Source organism: Hemicordylus capensis, chromosome 7, assembly GCF_027244095.1.
Source record: "Hemicordylus capensis ecotype Gifberg chromosome 7, rHemCap1.1.pri, whole genome shotgun sequence".
Classification (NCBI taxonomy): domain Eukaryota; kingdom Metazoa; phylum Chordata; class Lepidosauria; order Squamata; family Cordylidae; genus Hemicordylus; species Hemicordylus capensis.
In genome coordinates, this window is record NC_069663.1 from 32,953,518 (window position 1) to 32,981,207 (window position 27,690).

Genomic DNA, 27,690 nt, shown 5'->3' on the forward strand with positions numbered 1-27,690 from the left:
AATTGGGCTGTTCATTCCTTTGTGATGCCCATTTGCTTAATGTGCTTGATTGGTACAGGCCTCCAGATCCAGCTTTTCTTATCGGAGGGTTTTTAATTCACTTATTACGCACGTGCCTAGGAAGTGCCTTGCACTAAGTCAGACCTTTGGCCCATGTAGCTTTGTTTTGTCTACCCTGGGTGGCAGCAATTCTCGTTTCATTGCGACAGTGTAGAGGGCTGGAGTCTGGCACCCTGTGGGGGCTTCTTTCTCTCTACGCACACACGCACACACACACGGCTTGTGCAACTCGACATGGCTTGTCTGACGCCAGGCAGCGGTCTCTTGTTGCAGTAGTGGCTCATCTGGACATGCCAGGAAGCCGCCTCTGGTGTTGCTTGGACAGCCCTTGGTCCGTATGCACCTGTGGCTCTCCAACCTCAGTCCCTGATGTCCTTTGGCCATTGCAACAGGCAGTAGTGGCTTGTCCTTCCGAGCCGGTGGGGGGTGGATTGGGAGCAGCTACCTCCTGCTTCCGGGCAGCAGCTTGGGAAGATCCTCTGCCTCCCACTTCACCTGAGAGTTGTGCTACCTACAGGCTGGTAGTTTGTCAGGTAGAGCTGTGCAGTAACCACACAGCTCTACCTGACAAATGACCAGCCTGCAGTGGGCGGGGTGGGAGAGAGGAGCAATCTGAGCTGCCTCTTTTTGGTATCCCCCTTTTTCGCTAGGATGAGCTAAGTTAAATGTTGTGCCTTTTTTTGAGTCTGTGTTGTCTCCTGGCGCCCACAGAGCCCTGTGGTTTATTTTGGTAGAATACAGGAGGGGTTTATCATTGCTGCCTCCTGCAGTGTGAGATGATGCCTTTCAGTACCTTCCTATATCGCTGCTGCCCAATATAGGTGTTTCCCATATTCTGGGGAACACACCAGTGGGGATTCAAACTGGCAACCTCTTGCTCGCTAGGCATTTCCCCACTGCCACAGTCTTATCCCCTGCTGACTGAGTAAAGAGGCACCTTTTAAAAGTGGTGATTCTCTTTATTTAGCAGGGGGAGAGCAACTGGCCCTATCCATCCCCAGCACAGCATCCCTCTGGTGGTGGTGTCTATTTTGTTTCTTTTTTAGATGGTAAGCCCTTTGGGGACAAGGAGCCATTTTATTTATTTATTTCTGTGTAAGCTGCTTTGGGAACTTGTGTTGAAAAGCAGTATATAAATATTCATATTGTTCTGGGGAGGACCATGTTTGTGAGGTACTGGGGAGAAACCAGGTCATGGCTGACATGGATCGCCAAAAGATATCTCCTTAGGTTGCTAGTTCTTTCGTTCCAGCTTCTGAAACATCCCGTGCTGGAATCTGGTCTGGTGCTGATTCCCTTGATTGTTCTGGGAGGATTTTGCCGTTTCTTACTATTATCTGGATTTCTCCCCATGCGTCATCTAAGTGCTTGGATGAGCGGATCCAGCGAAGGAATAATCCTGTAAGAAACATGGTTGTTAAAATATGCATCGTTCCCTACGCATTGCCAAAAGCGAGTGAAAAATGAGCCTCCTTGTCCCAATCTTGTGCTCTTGCAGAAGTGATCATCGCGGGGTTTCTGCCCTCTCAAGCCCTGCTGGAGCACCCAGTAAAACACTAGAAAGTAAGAATGGGTCAGGCACTGTCAGAGCTGTGTTCTGGGTACCAGTAGTGTGCATGGTACAGCATGGAATATCTACGCTGAAAAGTATGTCCAAGAAAAAGTCCAATCCCTGAATCTGATAGATCAGGTTGATTTAGCCTACAGTTGCAAAGGGCTGAAATGGAACATTCTCGCATGGAAAATGCTTTTCTTGTATGCCTCTCTTGAATCTGCATACAGGAAATCCCAACAATCCCCTGCATAAGGAGAATCAAATCCCTGTGTGCTGCTTTTTAAAAAGTGAATTTCTAATCCACAGAAAAACACATTTGGAAAAATAGTTTCCCCTAGCATTTTCATATATTTCCTACCTGAACAGCTGGTGTGATATGTTGCAAAGCATGCGTTTAAGTGTGTTCTTACACAAATTTATGGAGTGCATAAAATCCATAGACATCTCCATCTCTTATCAAATCCCATTTCTTGGGGAGCAGGGAGGGTCCAGAACCATGCATTCCACTGCAAATTGTGGATAACAGAATCAGGTGTAACCACTTTTTCAGTCATTGTAGCAATAAGCACATTTTCAAGTTGATCTAGCTACCCATTGGCAGGAGAACATCTACTATATAGCCATATTTTTTACAAAACCTTTAAATATTATAGTGTGTGAATTGTGCAAAATACATCGATAATGGAATTGGAAGTCATGTCCAAACATTCTGAGTCCATTACCAATGTATTTTGCATACTTTGTAAGAATATTGCCATATAGGAAGGTTCTCTTGCCAGTGGGTATATCTAATATCAACTTGAAAATTTGTTTATCGCTACAGTGATTGGAAAAGTGGTAACGTGCTGGATTCCATTACCCTTGGAATTGCCGCTCTGGCTCAGCCTTGAATCCTGTGGATCAGATGTTGCATGGAACTTTACAGTTCTGTCCACATCGGGTGGATAGTTGGGTGTGCATACAGTGTGCAGAGTGGAGAATGTGCAGCCCTAGATCATGCACGCTTGTGTTGATATTTACTGCGATGGCTCAAAAGTCAAGAGTAATACCTTGCCAGAGTAACACACATTGGGGCTCGACTGTTGGCCAGATGACCAAGGGATTGCGTGTGTACAGTGGGTTCAGGTACTTTTGCCTTTCGCGGTTTAGCCCGGCCCAGAGAGAGTGGGTCTTCTCCTTCACTTCACAGAGCTTCCTGCAGGGGGAGACAGTGGCATTTCAGTCCCTTTGGTGGTGGGGTGGTTCCTTTTCAGAGGAAGCAGACCAGCATGACCTGTTCTCTCTACATCAGTCTGTGTCTGTTTCTTTAGCAAGCTGTCTCTCGTCCAGTATTCTCAAAGAAGAGATTTAAAGCTCTCTAAATGGTGCAGCGGGGAAGTAACTTGCCTAGGGAGCAAGAAGATGCTGAAAGGCATCGTCTCAGACTGCGCGGGAGGAGGCAATGGTCAACCCCTTCCTGTAGTCTACCAAAGGCAACCACAGGGCTCTGTGGGTGCCAGGAGTCGACACCGACTAGATGGCACAACTTTACCTTTAAATAATTTAATGCTCAGATGTTGTGCCCACTGAACTGGCCTGTGGTTTGGGTGTAGGGGGAGCAGGTGGGGAATATCTGTCTCTTCTCTCTCCCCACACATAGCTCTGTCTCCCTGCCAGCCTCTGATCTATAGAACTACATGCCTCATGTGCCCCTCACTATTGCTTTGATTAGAATGTGCTCCCAGGTGAACAAAATCTCAGAAGCTTTAGCTTTTCTGAAGAATGAGACACGGGAGCCTGAACACCCATCATCACACAGGAGGTATGAGCCATTGTGCCAAATAATCACACTGGAGGAGAAGCCCCAGTTTTATCTTTGAACATAAGCTGCTTCCTACTGAGTCAGACCATTGGTCCATCAAGGGCTGGCAGCAGCTCTCTCAGAGACTCAGACGGACACAGGTCTCTTCCAATCCTACCTGGAGAAGCTCCCAGGGTCTACAGCCCCTTCCCTGCTTATGGCCTCTTTGGATTGCCCATGAGAGCGCAAAATGTGTCCTTCAAGAAGTTAATAGCCCTTTCTCCATGCAAAGGTCCATCTAGTCCAGCATTGGTCTGTCTCGTCCAGTATCCTGTAAGCTCTGATGCCTCTCTAGAAAGCTCCACAAGCACAGCATGATGGTCACAACTCCCCCCCCACCTCGTTACCTGCCCCAAAGCACTTGGTTCTCTCAGGTAGACTGTCTCTAAACATGGAGGCTTTGTGATCAAATGCTGCTGGTAGGTCTGTCATTCTCCATGAATTTGTCTAATCCTTCATAAGCCACCTAGGCTAGTGGCCGCCACCACTGTTGTGGCCGTGAAGTCTACGGTGTGAAGATTCACCTCCCTTTAGCTATCCTGCATCTTCTGACCCTCTCTCTCTCTCCCTCCCCAGCCCCTCTTCTATTGGTTCCAGGGGTTCTGGACATTGGGTCCCAGATGGTTCTGGACTACAAATCCCATCATCCCCAACCACAACGGTGAAGGCCAAAGTGGCTGATAGGTGTTGTAGTCCAACAACAGCTGGAGACCCAAAGTTCTGGCTTCAAAAGCAGAAAGATTTCTGGGCAAGATGTTGAAGACATGGACAAGTTGTCTTAATTCACGCACACACACCCCGCTCCCAAGTGAAGCCGGGTGTGTGTGTGTGTGTGTGTGTGTGTGTGTGTGTGTGTGTGTGTTCTCCTCTCCTTTGCTCTCCATCCCAGCTTCTCTTCCTGATCCCGCCTTACCTTTCTTTCTCGTTGCTGCACAGGAAAGTGCCGTAGGGAGAAGCGTAGCTGTGTTCAAACAGCGTCAGCAGGAGCTGCTCGCTGAACTCCAGCGATAAGGGGAACTGGCGCCCCAGCTGCCAGACGCAGTCGAGGAAGAGGAGGAACGCGGGAGACTCCTGCTTGAGCCGGGCGTGAGAGTAGGCGGAGTGGGCACAGCGCAGGGAAAACGGGTGCCCAGCCTGTGGAAAGCAAGCAAGCAAAGAAGGAAGGGTTCGCAAGGGTGGGGTGAGGGAGAAGGATATGAAGTTGCTGGCACTTCCAGAGAGAACGGGCAGGGCCCTGTGAAGCTCCTCTTCACCCCATGATACTAGGTACCTGGCAGGCATCCCCCACAATCCTGGCTTTTAATTATTTAAATGTCCTCACGAGATAAATCAGGGAGCATGTGAGTAGCGCCAGGCGCAATCTTCCCTGCTAACTGAGCAAAGAGGCACCTTTTTAACGTGGTGATTCTCTGACATTTAGCAGGGGGAGAGCAACTGGCCTATCCAGCCCCAGCACAGCATCCCTCCAGTGGCTGTTGCTGGTGTCTACCTTCTGTTTCTTAGACTGTGAGCCCTTTGGGGACAAGGAGCCATTTTATTTATATCTCTGTAAACCGCTTTGGGAACTCTTGTCGGAAAGCGGTATATAAATATTTGTTGCTTTCAGAGAGAGACTAGAGGGACAGAGGAAGCTGCCATATACAGAGTCAGACCCTGGGTCCATCTAGCTCACTATTGTCTACCCGGACTGGCAGCGGCTTCTCCAAGGCTGCAGGCAGGAGGCTTTGTTTGACCATTGTAATTAGTTCCTCCGTCAACTGGTCAGAGGAGAACTGCATGTGGCCTGGACCGCAGGGCGGTGGGTGGGTTTTGGGGGGAAGGGGCTGCTCCTCACTCATAGAGTCCCAAGGCCCCCCCCCCCTTTGAAATGAGCCCCCTGCAACATTACCTGTATCCATTCCCGCTCCAGCAGCCCCTGGAAGCCAGCCAGCGTCCTGCAGTCCGGATCCAGGATGACCTGGGCGAGGGCCGTCACGAGCAAGGTGGTGTCCGTCCCCTCTGCTCCGTGCACCAGGATGCAGGCCTCCTCCCTGGAAGCGAACCATACGGCTCCCGTTTGGCCTGGGCTTACCTCTGGGTCAACGCCAAGCCGGCATCGAAGGCGGGTGGGTGTGGACTCTCTGGAGGGCCCTTTGCTAGGGCCCCCCCCCCTTACCACTGCCCAGAAGCACCTGCCTCCTCAGGGTGGTCCAGAGGGGGTCTTGGCCGAGCTGGGCCAGGCAGGGTCGGGGGGATGCAGGCCGCTCGGCTGCTCCGCTGGCCCGCGTCCCTACCTCTCCACGCACTGTGCCGCCAGGCAGGCTGTGCTCAAGGCTTCCTTGACGTGGGAGAGCCATTTGGAGGCTTCCAGCTTGCTCAGCCAGCGGTCCATGCTGAGGGAAGGGTCATTGCAGGCCTCCACCAGTCGGACGAAGCTTTCCTGGAGGGGGCGGCCCCTGGCGGGGGGTGGGGGGGGGCAGGGGAGAGGCAAAGAGAAAGCAGACTTGGTCAAAGCGTGGGGGCTTCCTTCTCCTTATCGCTGCCAGACTCTGTGGGGGAGAGTGACAAGGCTGCCCAGTGTATTTTTAAGTTTTCACACATCTCGACTCTGAGGGGTGCAGGAAGCAGAAGCCTGGCTGGGGTTGAGCAGTGCCACGCCGGACAGATGAGCAGGTGGGCTTTGAAGGTCAATCTCATTTGCTTCGGGGCTGCATTTCTAGCTATTCTACTCTCTTGCTGGGCAAAAACTGCAAGGAGGAGTTGTGTTGGTCTGTTAGGGGGGGAAATCCCAGATTCACAGCAGGGTAAGATAAGTAAAAAGTTGCATGTGAGCAGCTAAGATCTTCCCCTTGGGGATGGAGCCGCTCTGGGAAGAAGGACATCTGAATGCTTGCATGCAGAAGGTTCCAAGTTCCCTCCCTGGCAGCATCTCCAAGATTGGGCTGAGGGAGACTCCTGCCTGCAACTTTGGAGAAGACGCTGCCAGTCTGGGTAGACTGAGCTAGATGGACAAAGGGTCTGACTTGGTATATGGCAGCTTCTTATGTTCCTATATTGCTGCAGCATTCTCCGTGCATACACACCTTTTTTTAAAAGGGTGACACATCCCTGCAACATCTTCCCATCTGCTTGTTTTTTTGCTTTGCTTAACATTCAGCTGATGAAAAGTTCTGTTGATCTCTAAAGCTTGTGACTTTTAAGTTGGGCATAATTTTTATTTATTTGATTGATTGATTGATTGATTTCTATACCGCCCTTCCAAAAATGGCTCAGGGTGGTTTACACAGAGAAATAACAAACAAATAAGATGGAACCCTCTTCCTGAAGGGCTCACAATCTAAAAAGAAACACAAGATAGACACCAGCAACAGTCACTGGAAGGGTACTGTGCTGGGGGTGGAGAGAGCCAGTTGCTCTCCCCCTGCTAAATAAAGACAACCACCATGTTAAAAAGGTGCCTCTTTGCCCAGTTAGCAGGGGTTAATAATAAAGGCACTCGAGGCACAAATGACCAGGCTCAAACTATCATGCTTCGAACACATCATGCGAAGATCCAGCTCCCTTGAGAAGTCCATAATGCTGGGGAAAGTGGAAGGAAAGAGAAGAAGAGGATGACCAGCAGCAAGGTGGATGGACTCGATTATGACAGCAATGAAGGCACCACTGAGAGACCTTCAAGGCCAAGGGGAAGGCAGATCATCATCCTGGAGCGAATCTATCTCTGTAGTCACTAAGAGTCGGCACTGACTTGACAGCACTTACTCAATCAATCAACAATCAAGGCCTTGCTTGCTCTTGTGAAAGAAAGGAGAATGCATAGGAAGTAACAACAGAGGCGACAGAGTGCAGTTTTCCATAGTAAATTATTTTCTGCCTTTTAAAAAGTGGATGTAATTATTTTCCCTATGACAGTGTCTAGTCAGGATATGTGCATTTGTGCTTGTGGTTGTGCAGAGGAAAGAGGGCTGTGCCCTGCTCTGCTTTCTTGAAGCACAAGCTGCAGCTGCCTGCAGCTAATTTCATGATGTGGCAAAGTATTCTAATACAGGGCGAGAGGGGCGGGGAGGCGTGAACCCCTGTGGTCTTATTTTGCAGCCAGTCTGAGCAGCAGCAGCAGCAGCAGCCTCCGTCAGCAAGCGTGGTGTGAGTGAGTGGGAAAGAGAGAGAAAGAGAGAGTGTGAGAGATCTGGCCTGCAGGAGCATCATTCCAACATGACGTCCCCCACTGAAATGAATGGCGTACTGGTGCTCTAGCTTTCCCATTCATTTCAATGGGGGTCTGTGCAAGAGAACTTCCTAGTGCAATCATAGCCCATGTGAACCGGCAAGATGACGAGCGCTTTGGGGTTTCCGCCTTTGGCCCCAGGGCGGCTGTGGGGGTGAGGCTCACACTTTGCTCTTCTGTTCCCAGTGCCTCTGGCGTACTTTTCTCTTTCTCCCTCCTCACACTTTTGTACATGTCTGAAGATTCCCCCCCCCAATTGTGTGTGTGTGTGTGTGTGTGTGTGTGTGTGTGTGTGTGTGTGTGTGTGTGTGTGAAAAACAACAACCCTAGTTCTGCACCCTGAAAGGTTAAACTGGGTCCTGAACAAATTTTGTGAAGTAAAGCAGATTTCTGCTTATTTTCTAGTTTTGTATAATTCCACTTCTGTTGCCATCTGATTTTGAGACTTCATCTGGAAGTCTTGAGGATTATGAAAGCTGAAATATGGTTGGTGGAACATAGGAAGCTGCCATATACTGAGTCAGACCATTGGTCCATCTAGCTTATTATTGTCTACCCAGACTGGCAAAACAAGGTTCTCCAAGGTTGCAGGCAGGAGCCTCTCTGCCAGCCCTATCTCGTTGGAGATGCTGCCAGGGAGGGAAGGTAGAACCTTCTGCTCTTCCCAGAGCGGCTGCATCCCCTGAGCGGAATCTCTTCCAGTGCTCACACTTCTAGTCTCTCTTTCATATGCCACCAGGGCAGACCCTGCTTAGCTAAGGGGACAAGTCATGCTTGCTACCACAAGACCAGCTCTCCTTTTAGCTTAGGTGGCAGCAATCTTGTAGATATATCTCCACTGCCAGCTTACGCTAGTTTTATGACAATCTGAATTACACCCTGGTGGTCATTTGGTGAGGATGCTGACGTTTTTATGTTGGAGAGCCCTAGCCGCACTCCAGAATGAAATTTCTCGGGTGGGGGAGAGAATTTACTTTTACATTTATTTGAGTTGGTAGTGTAGATGTAAACCACCTTAAGTGACACAGTGGGGAAATGCTTGACTAACAAGCAGAAGGTTGCCGGTTCAAATCCCTGATGGTATGTTTCCTAGCCTATGGGAAACACCTATATCGGGAAGCAGCTATATAGGAAGATGCTGAAAGGCATCATCTCATACTGCATGGGAAGAGGCAATGGTCAACTCCTCCTGTATTCTACCAGAAGAAAACCACAGGGCTCTGTGAGCGCTAGGAATAGAAATCAACTTGACGTCACACTTTACTTTAGTGTAGATGTGGCCACAGAAGCCCAAGTTACAAACACTCACACACCCCTACCTATTAGAAGGTGGAGAGCCAGCCTTGTGGTATCGAGCATGAATTTCCCCTTTGCTAAGCAGGGCCTGTCCTGGCTGGTATTTGGATGGGTGACTACATGTGAGTGCTGTTTGCTGTAAGATATTCCCCTTAGGGGATGGGGCGTACTCAGTGGTAGAGCACGTGTCCACTTCCTGGCAACTTCAGGTGGGACTGGAAGAGACTCCCAGTGGACTCCAACAAGGTGGCTGGTTGGTTTGCTGGTCTGCTGTGTTGTTTCAAGAGGGCGGCCACCCGAAGTATCTGCAAAGCCCCTTTGTAATTCATGGGCTGACAGCTGGATAGAAACCATAATCACAGCACATGGGAGGGGGTCCTAGGTAAGAGCCCCCGTGTTAAAGGAAGCAGAAAGAAGGCTCCCTTAAGCCCAATCCAAATGGCATGCTGTACAAGTGTACAGACACTCGTACATGTATCTCTGTGAATGACTGTACCTGCATTCATTTAAAAAACAATGCTGGCTATAGCCCCTTCATATGCACAGTACAGAGAGGAAGTGTTCTTCTGTACCTGCATTCAGCAAAATGTGTGAATGGCTGGACCTGTGTACAGATCTGTCCCTGTGTATCCTGGCTGAACATAACGTGTGGATGGGCCTTTAGTTTACTTAGGAGGTGTGACAAACGCAGACCTTCATCATCTTGAAGCGAGAGTTCACCAGTTTCCTAATCTTATCCAATATGGGAGATAGTGGGCCACTTTGCATCTCACCTCCCAGAGGGGAGGAAATTCGACTACTCTTTGAACTACGGACAGGTGTGAGACCCACAGTCACCGCCTCCCTCATGGCTTTAAAGCTAGAGGACAAAGGGCTGGCCTGTGTTCACCCTTTGCCATCTGCAAAAACGGGTGTTCCATGAGAGAAGCTGTAGAGATTAACACGCTCTCAGTCAAGGACCTGCCTACTGATAGACTCAGGTAAAAATCAGTGCTAAAGGTAAAGTGTGCCGTCAAGTCGATTTCGACTCCTGGCGCCCACAGAATGCTAGTCAGTTAGTAAATGCTTTTTGTATTTTCTTTTAAATTTCTGTATTCTCAGTTTCACCCTATTTCCACCCCTGGCGCGGAGCAGGACTGCTGGCGGCCCATGTGTAGCCGCGGTGGCTGCCTCGCTGACCCCGGCTCCCACGTCTGACGTCTGACGCAGGGGACGTGGTCTGGCTCCCGAATGGAGCCTCGAGGCCTTAGCGTGCGGCCCCTGCGTCTGACGTCAGATGCGGGGGGCGTGTTGGGGCCGCGAGACGCAGCCCCTGATTGGGCACGGCCTGGGTTCTTTGAACCTGTTGGCCCAAGGGTTGCTCCGCCCCTGTTTCCCCCAATTCCTTATTCTGTGTGCAACCCTGGTTTCTTAATAAGGTTCCTTGCAAAACGCTCCCCCATGTGCCTCATCAGGTCATTCGCTACTGTTGTTTTCAGAGTAATGTTGTCTAGAGCTGGCTTGTGTGGACTCTGGCTGAACAGGGCCTGTGAGTCCCAAACCGGACAGTTCTAGGTTGTTGAAGCCATGTCTAAGCCTGGTCAGTGGCTTTGCATCAGTCTTCAACTGGAGGCAGCCTACCTCAAAGGAGCGGCGTGCTCCTAGATTTGGGATCAGGGCAATGTCTCTGCTGAGGGTAGATCCCAGGAAAGCACAGAGTCACCCCCGTTCCGTCACAGGTTGACTTGCGGCCTTAAGCAGGGGTTGGGGGCCCTCGGGGCCCCTCCAAGGGCAAGAGCCAGAGTGCGCAATGCTCACCTCTCCAGGGGCCGATGCAGCCTTTTCCAGCCGGGGTAGGAGGCCTTGTGCTCGGTGCCTCCCCCGGCCATGTGGGCCTGCTTGGCCGCCTGTGCCGATCTGGTGTCCAGGATGAAGCCGCGGTCCCCCCGATCCAGCACGGCGCTGAGCAGCAGCTCATCCTCCGGGCAGCGCTTCCGGTTGGGCCCGACCAGCGGCTGGCTGCTCCGAAGCATCACCTGCCAGAGAAGGCCATGAGAAGGCCGGATCAGACGGGGTGGGGCGCCCAGGGAGGGGCGGCCCCGAAAGTGCCCCCCAGGGAAGGGCCTGCCGGAAATCAGGCACACGGACAGTAGCAGCAGTTCGCCCTCATGAGCCGGGTGGGTTGGGGGGCCCACCCAAGGAGGCTGCTCAGCCTGCTCTTCTCTTTCCCGCCCCGCCCGCAGGCTGGCCATTCGTCAGGTAGAGCTGTGCGGCCAACCGAACGACCCGCCTGCAGGCAGCGTGGGAGACGGAGGAGCAGGCCGAGGTGCCTCCTTTGGCCTCCCACTTGCTCGCTGGGAAGAAGGGCGGCTCCTGCGCATGAACCGACTTTGCATGATTTATTCTGCACTCTGACCCAGAGGAGCACACCCCGACAAAGACCCCTGGCCCTGACAAAAGCCCCCGAGATTCACCAGACCCTGAGCAGCCCAGGCATGCCAGCTCTCCTCCTGCCGGCTCCTTGAAAGAGCTGTGGGGACCTGGTGCCACCATCAGGGCTCCCCTCCTATTCTTGAACCCCCTGAATCATCCTCCGGGGCAGAGGCGACACTATGCTAGGACCAAGCTCCAGGTCTAGGGGTGGAGGGAATGTTTCCCTGGCTGCTTGGGGCCTCCCTCCCAATGGTCCTAGGAGGAGGAGGAGGAGGAAGGCAGCTCAGCACCAGTTTTGGATTGGGACCAGCCTGAGATCCAGGAAGGGGTGGGCCTCCTGGCTCCAACATAACCCCTTCCATTGATCCCCTTTGCTGGGTCAATAGCTCCTAAATTGTCTTGCATCATGTTCCCACTCATAGACACTTTCTTGCTTGCTTGCTTTTTCTTTTTGCTTTTAAAAAGCTGCAGTTCTTAAAACCAAACAATCAAATCTTTATTATGGTCATTGACCAGTATGCATCACAACAAACAGTAGAAAGAACAACCTATATCCATCTAAATCAATACAAAGAGGCTTGTTCATCTTATATACTAAAGTTATTCCTAACATGCCTTTACATTTATTTACTTATTTACTACAGCTCCAATAAGCAAGAGGAAGGGGAGCGGTTAGAAATTCAGGGCAGGCTTTATGTGCTAAAGCACCAAATTTAGCAACACTGTGTGCATTCTCAGCAGGAAGGAGATATGCAGGATAAAATTCCTCTGACCTGCCTGCTAACTGAGACAGAAAGGGAGTTGCCAATTTCCTATGTGGATTACTGTAAAACATACAATAATGTAAAATTAAATTTTCTGTCCTCCCCCCATATCCGTGTAGAATGGTGTTCATCTCGCCCAGCTCATTCCGTAGTAAGTACAATCTCTTTTCAGAGACTTGAAAGAAAAGGAGAAACAACAGAACCATTGTTTCCCCAATGTACCTGCAAGGGTTTTGTCCTGTCCTGCAATGGTCTCTGGTCAAACTGGTTTTTGAAGCCTTACAAAGGGTGGCAGCACCAGCCAAAGGGATCCAGGAATAGTGGGCAACTGTTTGAGTGTGTGTGTGTGTGTTTGTGGTGGGAGTACTCCCAGGGGTGCTCTTACCCCCGGACCTCTGGGCCGAAGTCCCGGGCCTCCACAACCCCAGGGGGCTCCCCAAATCCTCTTTAGTCTGTCCTGGGTGGTGGGGTCACCCAGCCGAGCAGGATGATGCTTAATTTGTTGGGGGGGGGGCCTCCAAAGGCCTCTAGGTCCAGGCTCCCAAATTACCTAGGTGCACCTCTGGGTACTATTCCCCCCCCCCCAAGTGAGTCAGGGGCATTGATATCACTGGATCTGGGCATGTGCCCACTTCTTTAATGGCCCCATCCTTTGCAGTGCCTGCCTCTGGTAGATGCCCTGCTGATTCAGGGCTTCCAAAACAGCAAGACTAGAGTCCTGGGCGCTTTCCAGACTAGACCCTACAACAGGGTCAGGACGCCTCTCGGCAGGGTGCTTCCACACTCCCTGCGTCGTGACACCGCAGTCCCTCCACGGACAGCAGCCAAGGCCTTGTTGCGCATTTAATCGCTGCACTATAGAGCAAGGACGTCGCATATCCGGCGTGAAAAAGTGGCTGGGTTTTTGGGTTGTTCGTTGCTGTGAGAGACGGCTCCCCCTGATGTTTACGTCCTTAATGCGACTTGCCCGAAGGGAGGCATTTTGCTGCTGTTGAGCAGCTAGTCTGGAAAGCACTCTGGATTCCCTTAGTGAGCAAGGAAAGGCTTAATGATCAAAACTGGGGCTGGGGCTGGGCTGAGGGCCTGAGTCAGGTCCTATAGGCTCTAGGGCCGGGGTCAGCAACCTTGGCCCTCCAGTAACACCTGGCACACCACTGGTTGGGAGCTCCTCCTCGAGCACAGAAGCAGGCAACTTGGACCCTCCAGTTGTTGTTGAACCACATCTCCCATTATCCCCTGCCACAACAAGTTGTAGCGGGGGGACAGAGGCGTATCTAGGGAAAATAGCGCCTAGGGCAAGCACTGAAATTGCGCCCCCTGTCCAAACATCTGACACCCATCTTTCAGATAACTTTACTATAATATCAGCTGAAAAATACAAGCTCATTAATCTTTTAAAATTTCAAAAACTATTTAGCAGTGGATGTAGCCAGACCAAAAAATGCTGGAAAACTACAAATTTCAGTATGCTGGGGCTCATGAAATACCCAAATACTATGTGGAGGTGTACTAGGAAAACTAAACAGAAGTGCCTGTCTAATTCTCTACTATGCATCTACTAGCATCACTATTACATAAGTTTTAAAAATAAATGGAGAATTTGACTTTTCCCAGATACTCTGAAAATAATTAAAGGATATGCAGAGTAAACTGTGTCACTGCTTGGAATTTATTCTAGTATTTGAGAAAGACAGTTAAAATGAGAGAAAGAGAGCAAGAAACTCCCAGTGGGCCTTAATTCTAAGGATTTCACACTGATTCAAAGACAAACTCACCATTAATAACCATATTTTTAAGACACCACATTTAACTCACTTATCATAAGCAAAGTAAGAGCAAATGAATACAATCCTAGCTCATAAGCTTCAGCTCAGTATTCACAAGCCCTGATTCTCTGTACATAGTGCCAAACTGAATATGTGTACAGTGACTTATATTATATTAAATTAATTTTTTTTAACCTGTAGCCCCTTCGGCGCGCTTCCTATAGGCTGGGGGGGGGGGGTCTGCAAAGGTTACCCCTCCCACTGTTGGCCTCTAGGGCCTCACAGAGACCATTTGAGCATGTGCAGTGGCCATTTTTAAAAATAATTTTTTTTAAATGGCCACTGAAAACAAAATGGCCACCACGCATGCTCAAATGGCCTCTGCGAGGCCTGGCATGGCCTAGGGCCTCACAGAGGCCATTTGAGCATGTGCAGTGGCCATTTTGTTTTTGGTGGCCATTTAAAAAATAATAATTTAAGAATTTGCGCCCCCTTCAAGTGGTGCCCAGGGCATGTGCCCTGCCTGCCCTACCCTAGATACACCCCTGCGGGGGGATGATGGGAGTTGTAGTTTAGCAACACTGAAATACCATGGGCTGGGGAGAACCCCTGTTCTAGGTATTTTAAGGACTGAGCAATGGCCCGGCTCTGGCTGCGTACAAAACCTTCGATAGTCTAAAAAACGACCACAGACAGCAGGAAAGGGAAAGAAAGGAACTCTCCAAGAAAGCTGCAGGGAAGGGGATGCGAGGAAGCGAGGAAGGAGCTGAAGAACTCACAGTCCCGTTCTTCTTGTGGTAATAGCTGAGGACGGGAAAGCGTCTCCCGTGGCGGAAGCGGGCACTCTTCCTCAGGGCCCCGTCCTCCACCGCAGCCGGCACGATGACGACCGGCGGGTAGCTGGGGCAGGCACCAAAGTCCTCGTTGAGGCTACTGAGCCTCCAGGCATCTGTCTGGGAAGGGGGTCAGCATCAGAAAGACTCTTGCAGACTCTGCAGGGGGAGGCAGGCCCAGGAGACGGGATGGGACCGTCTACCCTGGGACAAAGCACCAAATGCTTAGCCGGGCCACTGATGTGGCCAGCCCCCTTCCAACATGGACCCTTGCAAGCTTTGAAAGCAGGGTGAGGTGTGGGAGGAGGAGGGGAGGATCTTGGGAGGAGAGCTGGTCTTGTGGCAGCCGGCCTGAATGGCCTCCTTTGCTAAGCAGGGTCTGCCCTGGTTTGCATTTGAATGGGAGACTAGCAGTGTAAGCACTGTAAGATATTTCCCTTAGGGGATGATGGGGCCGCTCTGGGAAGAGCAGAAGGTTCCCAGTTCCCTTCCTGGCAGCATCTCCAAGATAGGGCTGAGAGAGATTCCTGCCTGCCACTTTGGAGAAGCCGCTGCCAGTCTGTGCAGACAATACTGAGTTGGATGGACCAATGGTCTGACTCAGTATATGGCAGCTCCCTATGTTCCTAATTGTGTTGCAAACTCTGCCAGCAACAAGGTGGGTGAGAATGCTAAGTAAACCAAGTCCTCCCCGCCTGGATCCACAGCTCCTTGGGGGTTCCTGCCCTATTTTGCTCTCTCGGTCTGTGAAGGGGCAGCTCTCGCTACTCACATCCAAGGCTATTTGCTGGTAGTATTGCTTGAGGACGCAAGGTGGCCACCCGTCTTCCAGCCTCATGCTTTGGGGTCTGTAGAAGAAGGGGTAGGTCATCATCACCGACTCCACGGAGGAGAGTGCCTGTGGAGAACAAGGAGAGGGGGGTGACCCCCAAGATCGGCCAGGCCTGGCCCAGTGCGGTGGTTGCTTCTTTGACCCCCCAGCAACTTGGGATGAGTTCCAGGGAGAGGAAGGCAGGTCTAGGCTCAGGACAGGACTCCACTTGTATGGCTTCTTCACTCTCTGTCTGGGTCTGATGCTAGTTCTGTCCACCCTAGAGGCCTGCAGGGGCCAGTGTGGACTAAAACAATGAACATCCGGATTGTGAAAATCAAAACCACGGAGCCAGAAGGAATTTCAGATTCATCTCAGGCCATATACCATATTAGCATGGGTCCACACAATCATGCGGATGCTGGGAACCCACTTTAAACCTAGATTCGAACTACTGTGTGAACCAGCTAGTATTTTCTCAGAGGAGCCTGGCCCATTGTCTGAATAAGTTTGAGAATGTCAGGTAAGTTTCATGAACAAGGTAAATAAACTACCACTAATTACCTTACCTCTAGAAGTATTTAAGGAGGTTGCTCACACATGGCCAGCCCTACAGGAGTAGGACAGGGCTCCCCCAAGTAGGGCTGGTCATGTGCAGCGTTGGGATCACTCCCGATCCTGGTGCTCCCCCCCCCAGGGTAGCCCTGCTTTTCTACCTGGGCTATAAGTGAGGTAGGAGGCCATGCGTGCACCCCCTACCTTGCGCCCAGGTCATGTGGATGCTGGGAGCTGCCAGCTGCTCCTCCCAGGCTGCTAGCAGCCATCGTTTCCATAGAGCTGGTGGGCAGGAACGGCCCAGCAGTGGGAACTTCCCCAATGCACTGGTTTCCTCCCCACTCCCTAGCTCCCGATTGCTGCGCTTCTCACCGCTGTGCTGCTCATTTGAGTACACATGGGCAGGATGCTGGATGAAACAGGATGCTGGACTAGATGGGCCTTGGGCCTGAACCAGCAGGGCCGTTCTTATGTTCTTATGAGGAGCCCTGATTGTGTGGGGGAAGAAAGGTAGGCTCATGCCCCCCCGCCAGCCCTGGCTGATTTGGTCGTGTGAACAACCTTAATGTCTAGCACAATCCTTGCTCTTTGCGCCCCCCACCCCCACCCCGCTTTTCTCCCCCAACCTAGTTCTTCTGGAGTTGCCCGGGGCAGAGTGCAAATGAAGCCGCAGAGGGAGGGGCGTACTGCTCACCTCAATGGAGCGGGCAATGTTGAGACACTCCTCCATCCCTGGGATCTCCAACTGCAGAACTTTTAAGTCTTTGCATTTCAGAGTGATGGTGCCGGAAGCATTCGTGAGCCTGCAGGGGGATATCAAGGAAATTGGGGTAGGGTGTGTGTGGGAAAAACAAGGAGTCACCGGAGCAGGCAGAAAGTCTGTGTTGGGCTTTTTGTGCATTAGCTGCTCTGGGGTACCTCCTCATGGCTCATACTGGTGTGGTCACAGGAGGCAAGAGGGCCGTGCATCTACAAGTGCAAAAGTGTAAGGGTGCAGTTGTGCAAGGGCACAATTAGTAGTTAGTAGCTTGCACTTTGCACTGAGCAATTGCAGAGTAGGAGGCAAAGGGGTGTGTGTGTGTGTAGAGGTAGGTGTGTGTGTGTGTGTGTGTGTGTGTGTGTGTGTGTGTGTGTGTGTATATGTATAGAGGTAGGTTGCATGGTTCGAATTCTCTCTGGCCGCAATCCCAAGCAGCTGCTTACTCAGTTTGTGTTCAAAGCAGGCAGGAAATCACATGAGCGGCTTGTGGGTGGGGTGGGGGAGTGCAAACAGAGGCGCTGAAAGAAAAGAAGTCTCTCCCAGTTTGTTTATGCCTGATTATGCCTTCTTAAATCCAGATTAATTAATCTAGAATAACACCCCCCCCCCCGGTTCTCTCACAGAGCTGCTGAGGCAGGTTAGAATCATACACTGCTCATAAAGGAAAGATAAGATTGTGCCGTCGAGTCGGTTTCGACTCCTGAGCCCTGTGGTTTATTTTGGTAGAATACAGGAGGAGTTGACCATTGCCTCCTCCCGCGCAGTCTGAGATGATGCCTTTCAGCACCTTCCTATATTGATGCTGCCCGATAGAGGAGTTACCCATATTCTGGGAAACACACCAGTGGGGATTCGAACCGGCAACCTCTTGCTCCCTAGGCAATTTACTTCCCCACTGTGCCATTCGGTGGCTACACTGCTCATAACCTCACATCAAATATGTGGGAGGGAAACTGTTCACTATTCTTTGTCCTGGTTTAGGGCCACATTCATACAGAAAGAGGCAAACACAAGTTTGCAGCCCTGCAGGTTCCCAGTCTTGGGTTACATCTAGGGATGATGGGAGTTGTAGCCCCACAACATCTGGGAAGCCAAGATCAAAAGCCCCTGCTGCAAAGTGATTCCAGAGGGTGCACCTGTTTCCTACACTATCCACACACCCCTCCAAAAACAGGAGTCCTGTCCCACAAGGTGAAGCATGTTTGGTAAAGAAGAGGGAGAAAGTGAGAGAACGCGCAAGAACAGCCTAACGTCTTTATGAGCAATGATACTGAATGTTGCCTGCATTTCCTTTCTTGTATATTTGCACCTAACAGGGCAAGAACCTTGAAAAACAAAGCAGGAAAGCTAAACATTCAGGGAAGGGGTCTGAAATATCCTTCGTGGGTAGAGTTGGCATGTCCCACAAAATTCTGGGTTTCACCCGGATCTCATCTAGCTTGCTTAGTCTGCCCAGGTTCTCCCAGATTTCAGATATCATTAAAAAAAAAAAGCTAAGTTCTAGCCCTTATAGAAGTGGAGTTAAGGAGCAAAACGTGCAGTCACTCTTCTGCTCAGAAATTATTTTCCGGCCAGTTTGCATAATATGGCAATTAGGCACCCGGATTTGGAAGAGCCAGAATAGGGCAACCCTATTCGTGGGGGGATGGGACAGGATCCCATAGGCTGCTCCCTCCCACCTGGTACTGGGGCCTTTAGGCTGGGCATCATTTCCATCTGTCTCTGCAGATGGAAGCTTCAAGCTCCTGGCCCAGATGCCCTGTCCAACCTACCTTACAGGGTGGTTGTGAGGATAAACATACCCATGTACACTGCTCTGGGCTCCTTGGAGGAAGAGCGGGATATATACATGTAAAACAAACAAATAAAAATATGGAGAAGGCACTTGCAGATGCTCAGAGACACTTTGTTAGGACTCCCCATGTTCTGGGACTGGGGACAGGTTCCAAGGAGGCAGAGCCCTGCCAGGCAGGATTGCCATATCCTAACTTTTCAAATCCAGGGAGCCTAATTTGCATATTATGTAAATTGGCTGGAAAATAATTTCTGAGCAGAAGAGTGACTGCACATTTTGCTCCGTTAACTCTGCTTCTACAAGGGCTAGAGGAGCTTAGCTTTCTTCTTCTTCTTCTTCTTAAATGAAAGCTGAAATCCGAGCAAATCAGGTGGGCTCAGTACTCTGGGTGAGGTGCTCAAAATCCAGGGGTGAATCTCGAAATTCCAGGGGGCATGGCAACTCTACAGTGGTGAGTGAGCTGTGCCTCTAAGCCCAGCCCTCTTGGGCCCTGCCCCAGCTTCCCTGCTTCCCCTTCCCAGCAAGTTCTCCAAGGCAGAGAAGAGAAAGTGGAGCAGCTTGCAGAGAGATCTCCTGGCGGCCTCAGCTATCCAGACGAGAGGTGCATATGACACAAACATATATGTAAATATACAGCTTATATGGCAATGACAAATCCCAAACCATTCATGAAACCAGCATATGGCAAAATATGCAAAATGGCATAAAATCTTCATTCTTCACAAGTGTGAGATGTATAAATCCCTTAACAATCTTCCTCAGAAGTGTGTCATACCTATATATAAACAACAAACATTAACACAATATACATTCCAAATGAACAAACTTGTTCCTTTGCTTCAGTAAAAACAAACTTTCTATCCAGAACAGCCTTGCTCTTCCAAACCATAACAAATATCTGGACGAGTTAATGTTTGTTGTTTATATACAGATATGACACACTTCTGAGGAAGATTGTTTTTGAAATTGGCGAAGATAACCTAGGATGCCTGTTAAGGGATGTATAAATCTCACACTTGTGACGAATGAAAATTTTTGCCCTCTCCAGCTTCGAAGTATTTTTCATGCTGTGTACTCTCGCTGTGAAGAATGGACTTTGAACATTCATCTTTGCCAGTTGTTCCATCTTTGCCATCATTGTATATGCTGGTTTCATGAATGGTTTGGGATTTGTCATATAAACGGTATATTTGCATATATGTTTGTGTCATACACATTGGCTTTCTAGAGCGTTTCACGGATTTGTGGTTTCCCGTTTGGTTTTTGGTCCGTGATTCCCCATATGGTATTGTGTCAGACAAGAGGTGCGGCCAGCCGAAGTCGGCCCCAACTCCCTGGATGCCGTTTGCAGGGAAGCATAGCAAGCCAAAGGACCAAGGAACCCCACCCCCAAGAAGCAGAGCGGGATGGCGAGGAGGGCCCCTCACGGGGTGGGTTACGGGGCAGAGAAGGGGTTAAAAGGCAAACCTGGTTTCTCGGGGGGAGCCGTTAGTCCAGGAGCTTTGAAACCAGCTCAGATTCTGTACACTGGGAGGTGCAGGGAGGAAAGAGGAGGAGAGGTTAGTTTCGTCATGCCAGAGGTGCCGCGGGGCGGGGTGGGGGCACTAGTCTTCCAGGTCTCTGATGCCACTTCAGAGCAAGGACCTGTCCCAGCCTGACTAACCGTCTGGGCATCACTGGGCAATCTAGGGGTTGCCAACTTCCTCTGCCAGACGTGCTCTGGTGCCTTTTGCAGCAATACAAAAGCTTTCCCCATCACTTCATGAAGACTCATCTTTTCCCATCACACCCTGGCCAGTAAAACAAAACCTGCTAAAATGTTATGTGTCAGGGGATACAGACAGCAGCAGGGCCTGAAGAAAGTGACCACCCGGCCTTCGAGCAGGCGAATGGAGGCGCTCACTGCTGCTACGGTATACAGAGCAGAGAGTATGCACACATAGGTTCCATGTGTGCGCACACAGGAAGCTGCCTTCTACTGAGTCCCCCGGCCTGGAGGGTCAGGGGGCCCACAAGAAGGTGACAAGGCTGCCGCCAGGCACTGCTGGGGCACAAGGCACTCTCCTCCACTTCCTCCTCCCAGCCTGGCCACTGCTCTGGCCTCTGGCCTGGCCGCCATGCAGGAGCCGCCAGAAGAGGGGTTGCCCAGCTCTGATCTTCTGCCACCCCTGGACAGAGGACAGTGTCTCCGGCGTCCCTGCGCTTGGCCCCAATCCATGCTGTCAAGCTGGCACTGCTGCGGTCACCCTCCTGAAAGACTCACCAAACGGTAAGTTCAAGAGATGGGGAGGGGAAGGCTTGGGGTGGGGGTAAGGTTGCCCCACCCCCTTGCATCTGATGTCAGACACAGGGGGCACGGCTTGGGGCTCTGGGGCGCACTCATGCTTCGTCCGCGCGAGACGGAGGTCCCCTGGCCACCAGGAACCTCGCTACGCCCCTGCTGCCAAGGACTGAACCCGGGGCCTTCGACATGCCAATGCAAAGCCGGTGCTCCGCCAAGGAGCTGCAGCCCCCTCCCGCAAGGATGCCGGACTAGCTGTACCTTTGGTCTGACCCAGCAGGGCCCTTCGATTCCTCTTCCCCTGGGCAGACGCTCCTGGCGGGCACGGTGGGGGGGGGGGAAGGGGGAGACTCACCTCTTCTCGAGGGCATCCACGTTGCGGATCAGAAGCCACAGCTCAATCCGGCTCTGCTCCCCATCTCCCCGCCGCTGGGACGACAGGAGGAGGTGGTGGCTGGTGATGCAAAGCGTCCCCCTCACTGGCTGGATGCCCGGGCAGGAGAGGACCACGCCGTCCACTGTGGCGGTCTTGATCAGCTCCGCAAACTCCATGGCTGCGACGGGCTTGGCCTCGCAAGGACACGCAGCAGCACCTCCGGAGTCAGAAAGTCCTGCCAGCTGACGGTGCCGAAGGGGAAGGAATCCAGTGGAACCTGGGTGGGCAGCAGGAGAGAGAGAGAGAGAGATGCAGCGGATGCTGGGGAGGAGGAGGCACCTGCCGAGAGGAGGGTGGCAGGGAGGGGCTGAGTCCCCCCCCCCCCGTACTGTATTTCTGGCCCACTTACAGGCACGGCTGTGAGCTGAACGACTCTTGCTGCAAACATAGAAATAGCCTTCTGCACTAGGGAAGCACATTAAAGGCAAAAGTCCTCTTGCTTTGGGGTTGCTGTTCATAGGAACACAGGAAGCTGCCATATACCGAGTCAGACCCTTGGCCCATCTGGCTCAGGATTGTCTTCACAGACTGGCAGCGGCTTCTCCAAGGTTGCAGGCAGGAGTCTCTTTCAGCCCTATCTTGGAGATGCTGCCAGGGAGGGAACTTGGGACCTTCTGCATGCAAGCAGGCAAGTGCTCTTCCCAGAGCGATGGCCCCCTCCCCTAAGGGGAATACCCTATAGTGTTCACATGCAATATAGTGCTCCTGACTTAAGTGTTCACCCTTCCTCTGTTTTTCCTCTTCTGCCAAGGAGAGACGCAGGCCCTGCCTGGATCACCAGCTGGCCGGGCTAGCATGCAGATGCTCTTCCCAGAGTGGCCCCATCCCCTAAGGGGAATATCTTACACTGCTCACAGGTAGTCTCCCATTCAAATGCAAACCAGGACAGACCCTGCTTAACAAAGGGGACAATGCATGCTTGTGACCACAAGACCAGCTCTTATCCTGATCTTGGTGATGGAGCTGTGCTAATGACATTGCTATAATTGTTATTATATACCAAATAGTAACCACAACAAATCCTCTGAACCTGTACTGTGTTTCTGCCATTGAATCCTGTCCAAGAAATCCATGAAGGTCTCTGGGTGGCAAGAGCAATAATCATGATATTAAACTATGAGTAAAGTAATGCATTTCTATAGCTGTTTTAGTGTTGAAGGTGCTTTGTGTACATTATCTTGCCGTAAACTTTACAACAACCCTGTAAGGTAGTTATCCAAGCCAGTGTGCTGGAGTGGTTAGAGCAGCGATGCACAGCCTGGGCCCTCCAGCTGTTTTTGGACTATAACTCCAACCATTCTCAGCCACGGTGGCCGCTTGTCAGGGATTGAGATTTGTAACCTAACATCTGCAAGAGGGCTGAAATTGCATGACCCTGGGTTAGACTGTTGGACTAGGACTGGGGAGAACCGAGTTCAAATCCCCATTCAGCCATAAAAACTAACTGGGTGACTCTGGGCCAGCCACTTATCGCTCAGCCTAACCTCACAGGGTTGTTGTGAGGATGAATGTAATCCTGTGCACGGCATTTTCAAGCCTCTCTAAAAGAATGGGTCTTTAGTTGTTGTTTTTTAAAAACCTTGAGGGCGGGAGCATGGTGAAGCTCTTCTTGGAAGGCATTCTAAAGCTGAGGGGGCCACAACCAAAAAGGCCCTCTCTCTAGTCCTCATCAACCAGAGCTAGATGGGCCAATGGTCTGCCTTGGTATAAAGCAGCTTTTTATATTCCCCTGCACATGCCAGGGTGTATGCCGTGGTAAAGAACTTGAGGGACCAAGGGCCTGACCCAGTATCTGGAAGCTTCCCAAGTGACCTTGTTTGCTCACTCTCCCCCCACCCCCCAGAGGACTACAATGTCACAGCATTCTGCAAAAGGGAGAGGGGAAAGGAAGGAAAGGCAGCCCCAGTTACATTTTGCAGATCTGGCAACGCCACACTTCCAGCACCATGCTGCATGCTCCTCTGCTGATGATGATACTACTGTGAGATCAGATCTCTGGGGAGTTCAGACTGGGCTTGTTGCTCAGATGAGGGGCTGGGTGGGGCTCAGACACGGAGAGTTGTGCTGCTGGAACTCTCCAAAACTACTTACAGTAAAATGAGAGCTGAGAAAGAGGTCCCAGTTGCCATGTTTACTCAGAAGAAAGCCTCACTGAGTTCACAGGTTAAGTGTGCCGAGGACGAAGCCCAATGTGTATTCAGCGGGGGTGGGGAACAAAATAAAATTAAGGGGAAATATTAGTGAATATCTGGTTGGCAAGGGAAAGAAAGGGAGGGAAGGGAAGGGTCTGTCTGCCTGCTTCCCTGTTTCTCTCTCTCTCCCCAGCCACAAGTCTCATCCAAACATTTCAGCAAAGGTGGGGAAGCCAACTTCTGCGAAGTGATCACCATGTCTGAGACTTCAGAAGCCAAAAATCCAGATTTCCAAAATAAATCCAAATACTTTTTGCTTTCCAGAACTTATGAACATCATAAGTCGCATAGCATGCTTATGCCTACTTGCCAGCCCAGAGAAGTGCTTTTTAACCCCTGCTAACTTGGCAAAGAGGCACCTTTTAACGTGGTGATTCTCTTTATTGAGCAGGGGGAGAGTAACTGGCCCTATCCGTCCCCAGCAGAGCACCCCTCCAGTGACTGTTGCTGGTGTCTGTCTTAGGTTTCTTTTTAGACTGTGAGCCCTTTGGGGACAGGGAGCCATCTTATTTATTATTTTTCTGTGTAAACTGCCCTGAGCCATTTTTAGAAGGGCGGTATAGAAATCGAATGAATGAGTGAATGAATGAATAACAGGATCCTGACATGACTGCGTGGATATTTAGTGGGAGCTTCTGCAGACAGTAAGGTTTACCACGAGGCTTTACTACGAGTTTGGAAAATAACGGATACTCTGACTCAAAAAGAGGATTCCCCCCCACAACATAAATTGGGCTAGGTTCCAGTACAGAGGGGAAAACCCGAATTGTGTGTGAAGTGCTCTCTGAAATATCGCGTGGACTTTGGGGTAAATCTGGTCGATACGTGAATGCACACCCTCACCATCCCACAGATTGCCCACTGGGGAAATCTCCACCTGTGGAATTCATTTGTTTCGTGCTGTTGCATGAAAGGTTCTTCTTTCCCTTTCTGAATAGATCAGCAGCAGTGCCTGCTGGTGGCGGCAAAGGAATCTCTCCTACTTCCCCTTCTCCCACCCTCAACTGGTGAATCAGAGCTGGGCTGGAAAGACAGACTCTAGAATGCAGGAAACCTTTAAAAAGGGCTGCAGCAGGAATCACAGAGTGGGTGCAGGAACAGAAAACTAACAAAATAATGTGCTCAGCATTGATCTTTAGACAGGGGGCTGCAAGGTTCAACAGCTCAAGCCGTCACATGAAATGATTTAAGAGAGCAACTGTTAACCAGTAACGGAGACCACAGAATGGGAGGGGTCCTTGGAGGTCTTCTATTCCACCCCTCTGCTGCTCAGTGCAGGAATCTGCAGCAGCAGTCCTCATAGATGACTGAGCAGCCTCTGTTTCAAAACCCCCAGCCAGGGAGAGCCCGTTGCTGCACGAGGCAGACTAATCTGGTGTTCAACAGTTCCTACGGTTACGACATTTTTCCTAATAGCAACATAGGAAGCTGCCATATACTGAGTCAGACCCTTGGTCTATCTAGCTCAGTATTGTCTTCACAGACTGGCAGCGGCTTCTCCAAGGTTGGAGGCAGGAGTCTCTCTCAGCCCTATCTTGGAGATGCTGCCAGGGAGGGAACTTGGGACCTTCTGCATGCAAGCAGGCAGGTGCTCATCCCTGAACAGCCCCATCCCCTCAGGGGATTATTTTACAGTGCTCATGCATATAGTCTCCCATTCAAATGCAAAGCAGGGCTGACCCTGCTTAGCAAAGGGGACCATTCATGCTTGCTACCCCAAGACCACACCACTCCTCCCTGGATGTCTAGCCTGACTCTGCCTCCCTGCAATTCCAGCTGATTGGTCCCTGTACTGCCCTCAGGAGCAACAGAGAACATGGGCCTCTCCTTCTCCCCTGTGGCAGCCCTTCAGCTATTTGAAGGTGGTGATCATCTCTCCCCTTCGTCTTCACAGGTCTTGGTTTCCAGTCCCGTAATTTAGCATTAAGAGATAATTAAGGAATATGCCTTAAATGATAAGATTCCTACAGAGGTCACTTGCTTTAATTAATAAATTAAGCTACAGCATCTTGTGTTTAACATGTTGTGCTAATGCAGCACCTAATACAACCAATCTAGTTGTATGGGTCTCTCATCTGGGTCAGGTGTCATGAGCAGTAACTGCAAGGTGCATTGTTATTCTACAATAAGATTTAAACAAACTTTTAAGGCAGCAGTTTTTTAAAAATCTAGTTTTAATAGCAAGTACTTGTAAAAAGTGCAGGTCACCACCTCCATCCTAGGAGGCATTCCTCCTTTTTACTCAAGCAGGAGGGAAGGCCTCTTCCATGATAATGCCTTCTATGACCTGTGCATAAACCAACTAAAAACGAATACAGGATTATTTTTGCTTAACAACTATTTTAATTTATGCAATTCTAATGCAGTCTTATGCAAATTTGAGCCAATGATCAAACCAAAACACATAGGATTAATGAACTACGCTTCTTTTAACTAGGTGATGGCCCCAGTTTTTCTTTCTTTTGTTTTGTTTGGAGGCCATCTGGAACACTTCTTAAAAAAATAAACAGCAGGATATATATGTTTTGAACAAATGAAGGCTATAGCACTTTGGAGAATGCTTTGCGTACATCAGGCCTGCTCAGCCTGTGACCTACCAAGCCAAATGCAGCCCCAGACCAGGCACAGAGGGCAGCCCCTCAAGGGCCCAGTGTCCCCACCCCCCCCTGCTTGCAGTCCCAGGCAGGCAGCAAAACCCAGGAGGCTTATCCAGCTCCTGCCAGGCTTGGCTGCCTGGCTGGTGGGCAGAGTTGCCAACTGACTTGGGGAAAGCAAACAACCTGCCTCGCCTGATCCCAGTGTTATGCTTTTAACAGTGGCCTGGTGTGCCAACATCCACAGGTGAAGCTCTCCATGGCAAGGAGGTAAACACAGGCTGCAAATGTTTACACAGCACGTTGCCCTTAAAGGCACAGCTCCTCCTTGGAAAGCTGGCCAGCCCATCAGTGGCTCCAGTTCTGTTTGGATCACAAATTGCGCAGGACTGGCATGATTATCATGACCATCCTTACAACAACCTTGTCAGGTAGGTCCGTGAGAGGCAACCCTACAAGACCGTTACTCTGAGCGGGATTTACTTGAACCTGCCTCTTTCTCTGACTCAGTCAGACGGTTGCTTCATCTGCCCCCCTTACAAAAAGCAGCTTTACTGGGAACAGCCTATATTTTGTGACGATATCTATAATAACCAACAGTATTGATGATAAAATTCAGCCATCCCAGGTCCTTGGGAAGGACTCGATGTCTGGATAAAACAAACCAGTCAAGAACACCTGTCTGACTGTGTAAATAAATAATAATAAAAAATAACAGCAACAACATTGATGATAAAATTCAGCCATCCCAGGTCCTTGGGAAGGACCCGATGAAACAAACCAGTCAATCACACCCGTCTGACTGTGTAAACAAGAAATAATAATAATTTTTTGGAGCGAGATCTTCTGCAGAATCCTTCTAAAAACCAGCGCCTCCACCCCGCCCCTTACCTGACTGAAGGGTTTGCCACCAGAGAGCCCAGCAGGAGCGACAGGGGTCTGGCTTGGCAGAGCTCAGGGACCACAGGGGGCCAGGATCCTGGCAGGAGTCCGGGCATCTGCTGGGGGCACCACCACATGTCCCAGCCGCGCCAGGGAGAGCCTAGGCGAGCGCAGTGGCCGGAGGAGGAGACGATCCAGCCTCTCTCCGCAGCTGTTTGGCTTCTCAGAAGAGCTGCTGGGGAGCGAAAGCATGCTGGAGACGAGCTGGGATTGTGAACGAGCAACACAGGAACTCTCGCCCTGCCTGCTGCAGCCGCGTGGGAGAGCCAGGACGCGCGGCTTAAGGTCGCCTGGCGGCGGCGGAGGCTGCAGCCTTTTCCGTTCAGTTTTTCCACCGTCACAAGGGCTGAGCAGCTGGGAAAGAGTTGATGCTGCTGCTGCTGGTGCTGGTTTTTGTTTGTAGATAAACTGGCGGTGTGATGAAGCCGCACCAGCGCAGCGCCCCCCCAGAGGGCTTGCTGCTGCCTGCAGACAAAAACAGACGCGCGAAGAACCTGGGACTTGAAGAGAGGGAAAGCCACAGAACCCCCCCGCACTTCAGGGGCCGCAGGGAGTGTGTTCCTGACAAGCGGCCAGATACCCTGAACTGGATTT

The 27,690-nt window shown here is 50.8% G+C and overlaps 1 protein-coding gene across 3 annotated transcripts; it reads right to left on the reverse strand.

Moving 5' to 3' along the window:
- Nucleotides 1–1,131: 1,131 nt before the first annotated feature.
- LOC128333023 (myotubularin-related protein 9-like) lies at nucleotides 1,132–27,476 on the reverse strand. Of its 3 annotated transcripts, XM_053268009.1 has the most exons (12): nucleotides 27,046–27,476; nucleotides 21,288–21,585; nucleotides 20,119–20,178; nucleotides 16,791–16,899; nucleotides 15,503–15,628; nucleotides 14,677–14,850; nucleotides 10,753–10,970; nucleotides 5,729–5,890; nucleotides 5,344–5,485; nucleotides 4,369–4,589; nucleotides 2,665–2,810; nucleotides 1,132–1,459 (listed from the first exon to the last, which is right to left on the reverse strand). In XM_053268009.1, exons 2-12 carry the CDS (start codon nucleotides 21,482–21,484, stop codon nucleotides 1,287–1,289), a joined length of 1,728 nt encoding a protein of 575 aa, XP_053123984.1. In that variant the 5' UTR covers nucleotides 21,485–21,585; nucleotides 27,046–27,476; the 3' UTR covers nucleotides 1,132–1,286. The 3 variants fall into 3 exon arrangements, with proteins under 3 accessions (XP_053123984.1, XP_053123985.1, XP_053123986.1); XM_053268010.1 differs by lacking the exon at nucleotides 20,119–20,178; XM_053268011.1 differs by lacking the exon at nucleotides 14,677–14,850.
- Nucleotides 27,477–27,690: the final 214 nt, after the last annotated feature.